The sequence below is a fragment of the Tenrec ecaudatus genome, chromosome 4, assembly GCF_050624435.1.
Source record: "Tenrec ecaudatus isolate mTenEca1 chromosome 4, mTenEca1.hap1, whole genome shotgun sequence".
NCBI lineage: Eukaryota > Metazoa > Chordata > Mammalia > Afrosoricida > Tenrecidae > Tenrec > Tenrec ecaudatus.
The window spans coordinates 98043854-98058487 of record NC_134533.1 but is presented as its reverse complement, the minus strand read 5'-3'; the positions used below and the strand labels follow the sequence as shown (position 1 = coordinate 98058487).

The 14634-nt window shown below is 39.5% G+C and overlaps 1 protein-coding gene across 1 annotated transcript in view; it reads left to right on the top strand.

Annotated features, from left to right (window-relative positions):
• Positions 1–14154, top strand: part of PGR (progesterone receptor) — a 61506-nt gene extending 47352 nt beyond the window's left edge. The window contains exons 7-8 of the mRNA XM_075546494.1: positions 6948–7105; positions 11276–14154. Of these exons, the coding sequence (XP_075402609.1) occupies positions 6948–7105; positions 11276–11431 (314 nt within the window). The 3' untranslated portion in view covers positions 11432–14154. The remainder of the gene's footprint in view (positions 1–6947; positions 7106–11275) is intronic.
• Positions 14155–14634: the final 480 nt, after the last annotated feature.

Here is a 14634-nt window from a genome sequence, read left to right as displayed (position 1 = left end):
TGACCTCTATGAGTCAAAATTGATTCAGTGCATTGTTTTTGCCCCCCCCACAATTCTTGAATATAAGCAAACAACCAAGTATTGCTGGATGTTGAAGGGACATCTTTGACATCAAACATAAAGACAAAAAAAAAAAAAGAGGAAACAGAGACCATGAAAGGAATGGAAACAGTATATATCTACAGGGGCAATGTAAGTTGGTATTAACTCAATGACAGTGATTTTTATCTATTTATGTTTCATTATCTCTAAATATCTATTTTTATATCTATATCCTTGACAACACACTGATTAAATTCTTAGCTGCTAACCAAGAGTTCAATGGTTCAAACCCACCAGCTACTCCGTGGGAGAACGATGTGGCTGTTGAGGAATGTGGCTTCTGTGTAATCTGTAAATAGCATTAGAAACCCTCTGGGGGAGTTCCACTTTGTCCTGTCGGGTCAAGAGAAGTCATAGTTAACTCAAAGACGATGAATTCACACACACACGCATGGAGGTACCCAAAATAAAAGGGAATTTTTTTTCAATGCTATATTTATTTTTTCATAAAACAACCTTATCCTCTTCAAAATACTCTCCATTACGCTTAATACATTTGTCAAATCTGTGATTCCATTCTTGGAAACATTTTTCCAACTCATGTTTGGATAGCCAACAGCACCTGCCTCATTTTTCTTCTTCACCTCTTCTATGTCATCAAATCGCTGTCTTTTCATAGCCCTCTTCACTTGGGTAAACAAAACGAAGTCACACAGAGCGAGGTCAGGTGAGTCAGATGTATGGGGCAAGAGAGGCATTCTGTTTTTTGCCAAACACTGGTGCACTTAGATGGTCTCATGAGCAGTTGCACTTTCCTGGTGGCAAAACCAGTCCCCCTGTCTTCCACATCAGGCCTTTTTGCCGCACAGTTACACAATTTTTTCAGAACCTCTAAATAGAAAGCACGATGAATGGTCTGACCTGGTGAAACAAACTCCAAATGCACTACAAGTTGACATTTTCATCCATTCCATAAATTGACGGACGTGTCATCAATCTACATTTCACTTTTTTAGAAATGAGCAAACTACTCCTCCACTTGAGTTTTTCCCACGGCGCTGCCCTTGTAAGCTGTGTTCAACCTCACAACAGTTTATGCAGCATTTTACCTGAGCAGGGAAAAAAAATTTCACAGCTGCACGCTGTTCTCTTAAATCAGCCATCACACACACAAAAAAGGCTTGAGTGGAACTGCTTTTATAGAAAAACCCATTGTGACCAGAGTGAACCTTCTCAGGTGATTCCACTGGGTGTGGTAACTCAGAGCAAGTTACTAGATGTTCACCTAGTGGGAAAAATGTGTATTATAGAAAAGTTCCATTCTGCCAGTACAATTCCAGTTTGGGGGACATACCTCCTTGTATAAATGATCTCTCTATAAAATTCCTCCTTAGAAAGAAAAGACTAAATATTGCGTCCAAAAAAGAAAAGGATGCAATTTTTAAAAGATTCGTACATTAAAACAAAAAGAACTCTTAGAAATTAAAAAAGAAGAAAGCAGAATTTTCAAGTCATTTGAGACATTGCAATGCTAAGCTGGAAAATATCCCATAAAATAGCGATAACAACATTAAAAAATGTAGGAAATTAGAGTCAAATATCAAGCCCAAGACTCAAGTGTAGGCGGTATAAAATGAGAAAACACCCAACCACATAAAAGAACTGATGAAGGAAACAATTCAAGAAAACGTTTGGAATCAAACATTATCTCGTGTATTTTAGAGGCATGCCAGTGTTGGGAGAGGGGTGGTGGTTCAGGAAAATCCCTGCCGTCTGTGTAGGAACCGTAGTCCCTCCCACGCAGCCATCATTCTTCTGTGTCACTGTGATGCTGAGTAGGTCCTGGCAGAGCTGCTAAACTCCGACAGACTAGGCAGAAGACTCTAGCAGTCTGCTCCAGAAAATCAGCCAAGATCTGAGAATCAGCCATGCCTCAGGTCTTCATGCATGCAGCAATTTGATGACAGCTAACGAGAACCACAGTTATGTCTCACGCGTTTTACCTCCTATGACCCTAACGATAAGTTGGTCATGAAAAGTGTCGCCCAGAGAAGTTAATTTCACTGTTCCACGATTGCATATCCAGTAAGTGATGAACCTAGATGTAACCATGTAATGAAACTTGAAACAGAAATGAGGATTACAAGTATTGGGAAGGGAAAATTAAAATACTATTTGAAAATAATAATATATATCAAGAAAACCAGAGATAATCAATCAAAAACTGCTAGAATTGAGGATAACCAAGTGGCTAGCAGTACAGAAAAATTTTCAACACCTGTAGTTCCCTACTCAATGTTATAACAGAAAAAGCTAAATTATCCAGGACTAATCTTAATGGGAAACATTTTAGGCTCAGATGAAGAAAATGAAAATTTAGTGGTAATTTTTTAAAAGACAGAAAATTTATTCCTAAAATTCATTTGTAAAGACAAATAGAAAACAAAATCACCCATCATTTATAACAGGATTAATTAATGAAGAGGTCATGTACTACTCTCTCTCTCTTTAAATCATTGTATTGGGGGCTTGTGCAGCCCTTATCACAGTCTATACGTACATCTATGGTGTCAAGCACATTTGAACATAGGTTGTCATCATTTTCAAAACATTTCCTGTTTACGTGAGCCCTCGGCACCAGCTCATTTCCTCCTTCCTACCTTCTCCTTCCCTCATAAACCCTTGATAATTTATCTTTTTTTCCTTGTCTTACATTTACCACTGTTTCCCTTCACCCATTTTTCTGTTGTCCGTCCCCCTGGAAGAAGGTTATATGAAGATCATTGTAATCAGTTCCCCTTGGCTCCCCCTACCTTCTCCTTCCCTTCCCGGTATCACCTCTGCACTAGTCTATCTTGAAATGTATCAGAATGTTGTGATAATGCCATACTAATGGCACTAGAAGATACATACATACCAGTAATACAAGGTCCAGAAAACAACTTTTGTGTACATAGGATTTGGTATATTCATTCTGTTCAATAGACGTAGACGGGAGCAATATTATGTATTTATTTGTAGGGATAGAGTTGCAGACATATTAGAAAATGATAGCATAGTCCATACAATAAATGTGGAATCATTGAGGAAGGAAATAATTAACGTTAGATATTGATATTGGCTAGTATTAGAGAAAGATAATCTATTTAAACCTTTACCTTTTATTGTACATTTATGTAAACCAACCAAAGAGTTCATTGTAAAAGTGAAGCCATAAAAATTGAAATAAAATGAATATTTTACTTAATTTCTTCATTGAAATTATACACATTAAATATTAAATTAATAGTTCATTTGCAAATGTCTACATATAAAGCCTATGTAGTATTTTTGAAAATTGGAGACAAATACTCCAAAATACTTTAAACATTAATATTTAAATGGAATTCTTACATACTATTCCAGTTCAATGGAATTTTTATACTTCATTATCCAAACCAGAACCCAAGGTCATTGCTGTGGAGCCATTTCCAACCCCAGCAATGCTACAGGACAGAGCAGAAGTGACATGGAAGGTTCCCAAGACCTGGAATCCCAAGGGGAGTAGAAAGCCTCATCTTTCTCCCACAGTTCTAGAGTTAGCGTGTTGTTGTTAGGGGCTATTGAGTAGGCTTTGACTCATGGCAGCCTGAGTCACTGAAGCATGCACTGCATCCGTCCATCTTGTTGAGGGCCTGCCAATTTTTTGCTGTCCTTCCACTTCTACAAAATATGATGCCCTTCTCTAGGGACTGGTCTCTCGTGACAATATGTCCCAAATATGCAAGACAAAGTCTTTCCGTCCTTGCCTGTAAGGAGTACGCTGGCCTTCCTTTGTACAGCACTAGCACAGATTTATTACCTTTTTATTGGTATACTTTTTAGCATTCATTTGGATTATGGAGAAGCTTTTAATCATCATGAAAATGATTTAAGAAGTCAGAGCTTGCATAGTCACCAATACTGTTGCTCAATTAGGATTTAAAAAGAACTTCTTAGATTACATAACCACCCCAATAACATAGTTCTGATTAGGGTAGTCTGTGGAATTTTCATAATCCTCAGAGTACTAATACCATAACTTGAAAATCGAGGTATTGTTAGAAGTTGAACTTCAAGGATCGTGGAGTCCACTTTGAAACAGAGTCGATAACAGAATACAGACTGAAAAAAAATTTTAAGTTCATGAGAGAGGCAGACCTTAAATATATCATGTATTCCTTTAAGAATTTATCTCATCAATTCTGGAGGGAGGGATAAGTGTGATGTTTGTATACCAAAATTCCAAAGACCCAAATCTTTCCAGGTACCCCCCTGTGGTCCTCCTAACCCACTCCTGCTTTAGTGACCAGTTCTGTATCTCTAGTCCAGGACTGGGAGCATGTTTAAACTCTCCTGGTGCCATCCCAGCAGTAACCAGTGTGTTAAAGGAAATCAGTCTGGCTCTACAGGCAGGTAGAGTCAGATATTCAGCCCATCTTTGCTTTGTGGATCAATGTTTAGATCCCATTCAATCTCTAACCTCAGCCTATAAAAATAGCTACGAGGAAGGTATCTACTGATAAAAGTTGACCTTCAGATTTTACGAAATGATTGAAGCTGCCTTTTAAAATTGTGTACCACATTCACAGAAACAAAATGACGTGCCTAGGATGCTTTTTATTCATTGCGACCATTTGATTAGTGATCTTCAAAATGAGTCACTAACAAAAGAATCTTATTTTAAGGAATATCATGTCTTCAAAGAAGAGTAAAATAGTGCCTCTCTTCCTAGACCAAGTTCGAAATAAGAAAAAGTATTAAGGCATGTGAAGTTAAAAATGATCACCATTGTTAATGGTAAATCTGAGCTGAAGACAAGCCTTCTATCTGTGATCATTGCACTTCCTAATATCGAGCCCCAATCATGGGCAAGGCAAAGGAGAACATGTGTTCCCTCCTAACAACTTGCTCGCAAAAGAAAGGGAAGCAGAAAATGGCCTAGAATTGTCATTACCTTCCAAACACACTAAATTAGACTAGATCATTCTTCCCCTAACCCTCATAGTTTGGAATTCCACATATGAAAATATTTAGAAAATATGTTTTCCTTTTTCATCCAAGTATTTGTTAAGAAGAGAAAAAGGAAACCATCCTCCGTGCAGGTAGAAATTAAAGTAGGCAATTGTTTGCAACAGGAATGTAGCATAGTACCAGATTATCTTTTGAGCAAGTACTAAGGCAAAGGATAGCTCATTGATACAGCTCTACAATAAGTATGCCAAAGTGTTGTTTTTAGTTACCGTTTATTCCATTCATGGCCTTCTTTCCAGTTAACTAGGAATACACACGATCTAATGCTATCAGTCACACTGCCTCTTTCCTATGAAGGTGCTTAGAGTTTATATCAAAATAAGTCATTGTTTTGTTTTCTTTTGTTACATTGTTTTTGCTCTGTCTTGTTTTTGTGTATATTATTACCTCTGCAGGTCTGTCTAGATAGGATAGACTGAATAAACAAACTGGAGGAGAAAACAGTGGGACTGATGGTTCTGGGGGGCCATGGGAGAGGGGGAAGTGGGGGAAAGGAAGTGGTGTTAACACACCTAGGGACAAGGGAACAACAAGTGATCCAAAATCAGTGATGAGGGTGTAGGAGGCCTGGTAGGGCTTGATCAAGGACAATGTAACCAAGAGGAATTCCTAAAACCCAAATAAAGGCTGAACATGATAGTGGGACAAGAGGAAAGTAAAAGGCAATAGAGGAAGAAACTCAGAGGCAAAGGACATTTATAGAGGTCTACATACAGGCAATTTTTACATATGACAGTAGGGAAATAGATCTATGGGCATATATTTGTAGGTTTAGTGTTAACATAGCAGATAGACATTGGACTTCTACTTTAGTATGTCCTCAATGCAAGAACACTTTGTTCTATTAAACTGGCATTCTATAATGCTTACCTTTCCTACATGATAGCTGAAGACAAAGCCAGGTGCATAAGCAAATGTGGTGAAGAAAGCTGTGGTGCCCGGCTACCAAAAGACATAGCATCTGGGGTCTTAAAAGCTTGAAGATAAACAAGCAGCCATCTAGCTGAGAAGCAACAAAGCCCAAATGGAAGAAGCACACCAGCCTTTGTGATCACAAGGTGTCAAAGCGATATGGTATCAGGCATCAAAGAACAAAAAAAAATAATATCATTGTGAATGAGGGGGAGTGTGGAGTAGGGACGCAAAGCCCATGTGTGGTCAACTGGACATCCCCTTACAGAAGGGTCACGAGGAGGAGAGGAGCTAGTCAGGGTGCAGTGTAGCAACAATGAATCATCCATCTTTCCTCTAGTTTTTTAATGCCTCCTCCCTCCAACACTATCATGATCCCAATTCTACCTTACAAATATGACTAGACCAGAGGATGTACACTGGGGAACTGGAAAAAGGGTTTCCAGGACAGATGACCCCTCAGGACCAATGGTGAGAGTGGCGATACCAGGAAGGTGGAGGCAAGGTGGAGTAGAAAGGGGGAACCGATTACAAGGATCTACATATAACCCCCTTCCTGGGGAACGGATAGCAGAAAAGTCAGTAAAGGGAGACATCAGACAGTATAAGACATGACAAAATAATAATAATTTTAAATTATCAAGGGTTCATGAGGGAGTAGGGTCAGGGAGGGAGGGGAAATAACAAGGAACTGATACCAAGGGCTCAAGTAGAAAGCAAATATTTTGCGAATGATGATGGCAACAAATGTACAAATGTGCTTGACACGATGGATGTATGGATTGTGATAAGAGTTGTACGAGCTCCCAATAAAGTGATTTTTTAAGACAAAGAAATCATCATTTGATAGCTGCAAATTTAAGTGTCTGTTAAACTGGTACAAGTGTGCGGTACTCTCCTGATTTTAAACTGAGCTGTCTCATGTAATTGTTTGGTTACAGTCCCTCTGGAAGGACTGAGAAGTCAGAACCAGTTTGAAGAGATGAGGTCAAGCTACATTCGAGAACTCATCAAGGCCATTGGGTTGAGACAAAAAGGAGTTGTGTCCAGCTCACAGCGTTTCTATCAGCTTACAAAACTGCTCGACAATTTGCATGATGTAAGTATTTTCCGATCCACAATATCAGTGATTAGACTCTTAATTTCTAAAATTTTAAAAATATTCTTCCTAAATTTTAATTTTATGGACTTCCAAATTCAGAATTGTAGTCATGTTTTACTAGAACATATGTATCACAGTGCTTTAAGTTGACTTCTTTTCACTTTTAATGTAGGTTATCCTTTTACTAATATCAGCATAATGTGACGATTATTAGTATTTGCATAATTTTAATGATTGATGACAAGGGTGATATGTTTTTCTGTTTGTGCTTGTTCTCAAATACCTAAAGTTAGAGGAAATTTTAGAAATACATGAAAAACAAAGATACACATGAGAAAAATAAGACTCATCATTTTGGATGGAATTATGTTAGTCATGTTGCGATGGACAGTGGAACCATATAAAGAAAATGTTAAATTTGCATGTTTTTCAAATTTTTACTATTGAGGGTTTATCTTAAGAAATAATTATGGAAGTAGTTAAGATATACATGCAAGGATGCTTACCATCACTACTTTTAATAGAGGGAGAAATACCTAGAAATACTAATATTAGGGCTAATTTAATAAAGTAAGTTGCTAAGACAAGTTATATGCAATACAAACTTTATTGCTGCTATGTTGAAAAAAATACTAAAATGACAACAAAGGAATATTTTTTTAAAAAAACAAGTATATCCACTCACCATAATAAGAAGAATTGAAGATTAACAGAAAAGAGATGTCAACAAAGTTGAGAAAACAGAGAAACATGTAGAAAGAGTATGTAGACACACATATATATATATATTTTTTTTTTTGCATGATGCCTTATACCTGGTCCCTTTGGCACCTCATGATCACACTGGCTGGTGTGCTTCGTCCATGTGGGCCTTTTTGCTTCTGAGCTAGATGGCCGCTTGTTCACCTTCAAGCCTTTAAGACCCCAGACACTATCTCTTTTGATAGCCGGGCACCATCAGCTTTCTTCACCACATTTGCTTATGCACCCATTTGTCTTCAGCGATCCTATCATGGAGGTGTGCAGTCAATGATATGATTTTTTTTGTTCTTTGATGCCTGATAACTGATCCCTTCGGGACCACTTGATCACACAGGCTGGTGTGTTCTTCCATGTGGACTTTGTTGCTTCTGAGCTAGATGGCCGCTTGTTTATCTTCAAGCCTTTAAGACCCCAGTCACTATCTCTTTTGATAGCCGGGCACCATCAGCTTTCTTCACCACATTTACTTGTTCACCCACTTTGGCTCCAGCCGTTGTGTCGGGAGAGTGAGCATCATAGAGTTCCAATTTAATAAAAGAAAGTATTCATGCATTGAGGGAGTGTTTGAGTAGAGGCCCAAGGTCCTTCCGCCACCTTAATGCTTAACCTATAAATATAGACACATCGATCTATTTCCCCATCCTCCTATATATATTTGCATGTACATGTCTTTGTCTAGACCTTCATAAATGCCCTTTGACTCCTAGCTCTTTCCTCCATCTCCCTTGACTTTCCTCCTGCCCTACTACCATGCTTCGTCGCCACCTGGGCTAGAGTATACCTCTTCTCTACGCAACCTTACACTTGATCATTCCCCACCAGGCCTGCCATTCCCCCCTCTCTACCATTTGGGGTCCCATGTTGTTCACTTGTCCCTGGGTTTGTTAACCCCACTTCCATACCCCCCTTACCCCCCCCACCCAAAGTCCCCCCGGAACTGTCGGTCCCATTGTTTTTCCTCCAGATAGTTCATCCAGCCTGTCCTATTCAGACAGCCCTGTGGAGTCACTAACGCACAAAAAGAAGACAGAGGAAAACAAAGCAATAGTATACAACCAGACAACAAAGCAACAAAAACAAACCACTGACAAAGAACAAAACAGAGCACTTCACAAGAGAAAAGCTTGTAGTTAGTTCAGGGATCGTTTGCTGGCCCTTAGGTGCGTTTTCCAGTCCAGTCTGTTAGGGCACCACGCCCTGGCCCCAAAGTCCACTTTCAGCATTCCCTGGGGTCCTTGCCACTCCATTCCCTTGCTGTTCCACTGCACTCCCCCAGTGCTTTGCCTTGGTGTGGTGGGATCAGGTCAGGTGCAATTCCCACACTGTGTCTCCGGTGCTGTCCCCTGTATCGCCCTTAGTCACTGAGGGGCATCATTTCTCACAGTGGGGCCAGCCATGTTGTGTATATGTATATATATGTGTGTGTGTATGTGTATGTATATGGGTGTATATGTATGTGTGTATATATATATATATATATATATATATATATATATATATATATATATATATACCATATTGAATGGAGGGGGAAGTGCAGAGTGGAGACCCAAGGCCCAAGTGTCGGCCACTGGAGATCCCCTCATAGAGGGGTTCAGGAGAGGAGATGGGTCAATTAGGGTGCGTGGTAGTAACGATGAAGAACACAGCTTTCCCCCAGATCCTGGATGCTTCCTCCCCCCAACTACCATCATCCGAATTCTACCTTGCAGGGCTGGATAGGGCAGAGGTTGTACACTGGTACATATGAGGGCTGGAGGCACAGGGAATCCAGGGTGGATGATACCTTCAGGACCAAGGGTGTGAGGGACGATGCTGGGAGAGTGGAGGGTGAGTGGGTTCGAAAGGGGGAACTGATTACAAGGACCCACATGTGACCTCCTTCCTGCGAGAGGGATGGCAGGGAAGGGGGGGGGGGAAGAGAGACTCTGGATAGGGAAAGATATGACAAAATAACGATGTATAAATTACCAAGGGCATATGAGGGAGGGGGGAGTGGGGAGGGAGGGAAAAAAAAAGAGGATCTGATGCAAAGGGCTTAAGTGGAGAGCAAATGCTTTGAGAATGATTGGGGCAGGGAATGTATGGATATGCTTTATACAATTGATGTATGTATGTATGGATTGTGATAAGAGTTGTATGAGTCCCTTATAAAATGTAAAAAAAGAAAAAAAAAAAGTATGTAGACAGCATTCGAGAAAGCAGACTGGTACAACTGTGAGGACCACACAAGACTGGGCTCCATTTCATCCTGCTGTGCCCAGGGTGACTGGGAGTTGGAATTAACTTAGTGGCATCGTCATCATCAACAACAACAACAACAACAGAGATGCCTTATCATAAAATATGAGGCATGAACATTGTAAGCTAGCTATTTAGAGAATGGAAGAGTAGAAACGTTGGAGGCTATGTGATAGGAGAACCCAGCCTTCCTTTTTCTTAGTAGAAACCAAATAGTGTCAAATACTTGAAAATTAAAAATTATTTGAAATCTAGACACTAAAAGGAAAAGATACGAGCTTAACATGCCTGGGGAACGGGATCAAGAAGGAAGATCAGCAAACGTCTGCGGTTAGTTCTAGCCGTGGTTGCTGTGAGGGTGTGGCTGTGGTGTAAGTCAGTGTATCCCAGAGTGGGTGCCACCACCCTGTTGAGGTGCTGGAGTGACCCATGAGGTGCCTGCCGCAGAAACAGATGCGTACGCTTAACTGGATTTTGGGTTATAGGACAGAAAGGTTTGACTGTACAAGGGGGCACTGAGCAATATTTTTCAGAAAAAGAAAAATATCTGTAGGTAAAATAAATTTGGGAACCTGTGTTATAAGTCTTGCTGTATAATTTCACTTTGAAAAGTATGTACATGAATTAGTTTGATAAAAGCAAGTGTTTGATTCAAAGTTAAATATCTTGTTTTTGTTGGCGTGGTGAAAAAGCCATATTAGCAGCTTGAATTTATAAAGCAATTGCATTTTGGAAATCTGTATGTAAGGGAACTTTGTGAAGCCCCTTGTATCAGTGTGAGTGTGTTTTTTGTATACTTGGTTGTGCCTGCCTACATGTATTCTCTACTCTCCTGGGTAGAGTATGAATGTTTCACTTCTTGAAAACTTTCCTTACCATTTAAATATACCATGAATATTGTTCTAGGTAGTGGAGAGCAGTATTTTCTGGTAAGAAGAAAATATCTGCCATGTTTGAATAGCATATGAATTTAATCTTCTTTAAAAGAATCATTTTACTGGGGCTCTTACAGCTTTTAAAACAATCCATACATCAACAGTCTCAAGCACACTTGTACATATATTGCCATCATCATTTTCAAAACATTTTCTTTTTACTCGAGCCCTTGGTATCAGAATTTAATCTTTTTCTCACCTATTTCTTACCTATTCATTAAACCCACAGCTTGTCAAACAACTTCATTTATACTGCTTGAATACATTTATCCAGTCTCGGGCGCTGAGTGTTGAATTTCCAGAAATGATGTCTGAAGTTATTGCTGCACAGTTACCCAAGATCTTGGCAGGGATGGTGAAACCTCTTCTCTTTCATAAAAAGTGAATGTCACTTGTTTTCTTTTATAAAAATTTAACTGTGTGGAATGTCTTTATGTTGCTGTTGTCAATATTATGAGATCTCTGTTTTTACAATATTCTGCTGAAAGCCTTACATTTATAACATATCATATAATATAGATTCAGAGAATAATTGTGAGGTTCTAATTTTCCTTTGTGAAGTATACTTAGAATTTTAAATGTGTTTTTCTGTACTTGTGTTTTCTTTAAGAGTTTATCAGATTGAAAAAGTACTAAAATTGATTGCTAAACTAAACTGAATCATATCCATGTTATTCCATATCATTTAGGTGAGCATTTTTAATTTCTGAATCTGAAAAATCTAGAGAAACGTTGTTGCGCACAAGAATAAGAAGCTTGTGCTGCTTCGAGGTAGGTCCCTTTGTCAATATGATTCTATTTCCAAAAAGGGACCTATAAGCAGTATGCAAAAGAGTTTGAGTGTATATATATTTTTTTTGAGGAAAAGATTAATAACCTTCATCAGATTTTCAAATGGACTATTAATAAAAAGAGGGAAAGAGAAATATATTTTTAAGAACTATTGATGTGTTTCTCCAACTAGGAATCACAGCTCTCTTATCTGAAGACTGCCTTCCAGATTGGAAACACACATCTCTAAGGGGATGATTAAATACAAATATATCATTGTGACAAGAGTATTATGGATTTTGTACTATTTTACTAGCCTTTTAATTGAAGTGGCAGGGGGGGTTGTCTAATCAGTCATAGTGAATGGTATTCTGAAGGTAGAGGACTCTCTAGAGCAGAGGTTCTCAAACAACGGCCCGCGGGCCACATGTGGCCCGCCCAGTGTTTAGCCCCATTTAGTTTTTTACTTCAAAATAAGATATGTGCAGTGTGCATCAGAATTTGCTCATAATTTTTTTTAAAAACTATAGTCCGGCCCTCCAACGTGTCTGAGGGACAGTGAAATGGCCCCTTTTTAAAAAGTTTGAGAACCCCTGCTCTAGAGAAACAACTCCAGCCTTTACTAGCTGTTGTGTATGAAAAGCAACCTGACCTCACTGAACTCTTGTTTCTTCACCTTTAAAAATGGAATAATATTTTTTCTTCTAAACCCTCCTCTTAGTCAGAGTTTCTTCTCTACAACTTCTCCAATAAAATATTAAAGAGTGGAGAAGGGGAAAAGGAGGACGGGAAAAAGGATATTATTCTTTTTCTATGCCTCACAGAGTTAATAAAGTTATTTTTCAGTGAGGCATAATTGATGCATCTCAGGTGGAAATGTTTGAGTGCCTTTGTTCCGTTTCTAGAACGGATGCTACAGGAAATTAGATGCTGGTTTGAATCAACATATCCAATCACAATAACTGCACATCACCCTTACATTTTCTATTATTGTGTGAACTGAAAACATTTCTTTAGACCACAGACAATAGCTCTCTTCTGAAGTCTCAGGAGATCCTCTCTTTGAAACCGCACGCATCGGGAAGCAGCAAGTTCATCCCACTCTTTCCATAGTAGAAACTGATGCAAGCACAGCATTGCCAAGGAAACCTACCGTTGATTTCCTTTCCAGATAAGAGGAGTTAAGCAGTGCTAGGCATTTATGTGTTACTTGTCATCTTTATGCAGGCAGATCACCAGGTTTTTTGCCCGCAGGGCAGCTAGTGGGTTCCAAATATCCACCTTTCAGTTAGCAGCCAGACCCTTACCCGCTGTGCCACGTGGGCTGCTTTTGAACTCTCATACGCCATTGCTCTCAAGTCAAGTCTCACACATCAGGACCACCTAGGTTGGAGAAGAACTGGCCCCTCGGGTTTCCAAGGTGATGATCTTTCCTGCAGAAGGCAGCCATCTCCAGTGGAGCTGGTGGTAGATTTGCACCGTGCCTTACACTGAGTGCCACCAGGACTCCTTGGAGGAAAAGCAAACAGCGATGTAAAAACACTTTTTTAAAGGTGTTTGAGTTGGTTATATCCACGAGGCAAGTATAATAGGTGATAACACATAGTCATGCACATATTTAACATGAGTCTAACCAAAGTATTCGATATAGTCTCAAGATATGTTTAAAAAGTCTCTTTCTTAGCATGCTTGTCTACATCTTTTTTCTTTGAATGTGTGTCCATTGAAGTAGATCCCTGCCTAGTCTTAAGTTCCTCAGTGTCTACACACACACACACACACACACACACACACACACACAAACCTTTCCCTCGTCCACACACCATCGCTCAAAACTCCCTGCTTTCTAGCTGATTCCAATTCGGTGCCATCATTAAGACCGTGTAGAACTGTCCCTGTGGATTTCCGAGTGGCTGGCGGTTTCTCGCTACTGGCCTTGCAGTACCTGTACCCTAGTATGCCACCAGGCTGCACATGCTAGATGGATGTAGTGTTCTGAAAGGGGTCTAATCACGTCATTTCCTCTCTTTAACGGATATCAATCATTCGTTATAGTGATTCTCCTCTGCAACTGTACATTACAACTTCCGGGGAGATTATCATTGAATTGGTTCGCTGTCTTTTCCTATGCTGACACATAGCAGGTACTCCGTTCTTTTCAGGCATCAAGAAGTGTAACTTCACCTCTTTGTTCTCCACAATCGTGTGTTTATATTTTGTTCCAGCCATGCACTGATTTTCACCATCAGTTTTCTGCCTGAATTCCTTCCTTTGCTTTCACTCCAACTCTTAGTTCAACCTTCAAAACTCAACTTAAACATAATGTCTGTAAAACCTTATCCTGGGTCCTCTAAGCAAAGGTTTTCTTCCTTCTTGGACTCACCTGGCATTTTATGCAACCTGCTTAGAGCAGCACATTGTCCTACAATTCTGACTCTTCAAGGAGGGGAGGCTTTGTGAGGTGAGACAGGACATGTTTGTTGCTTGTAGGTGGAATGCCTGTTTCCTGTCGGCAACATCCATAGATCTCTAGTCTTCTTTGGGTCTGTCACTCCATAGTCTCTTCTCATGACTTTGTCCCTTTACCTTTCTTGCTCCCTTATCGCCATCTCTTCACGTATCACTTTGCCCCTTTTAAATTGACTGCCTCACTTCCACTGTATGAGATCTCTTCCTGTATTGACTTAAGACTAACAATTATTCTTTATTTATTAAGTGTAACTTTTTGTACCCTGTTTTACATTTGAAAATGTATTGAATGGAGTACTAATTATTTTCATGAAAACATCCACATATTGAATTAATTCTTAGGGTTAA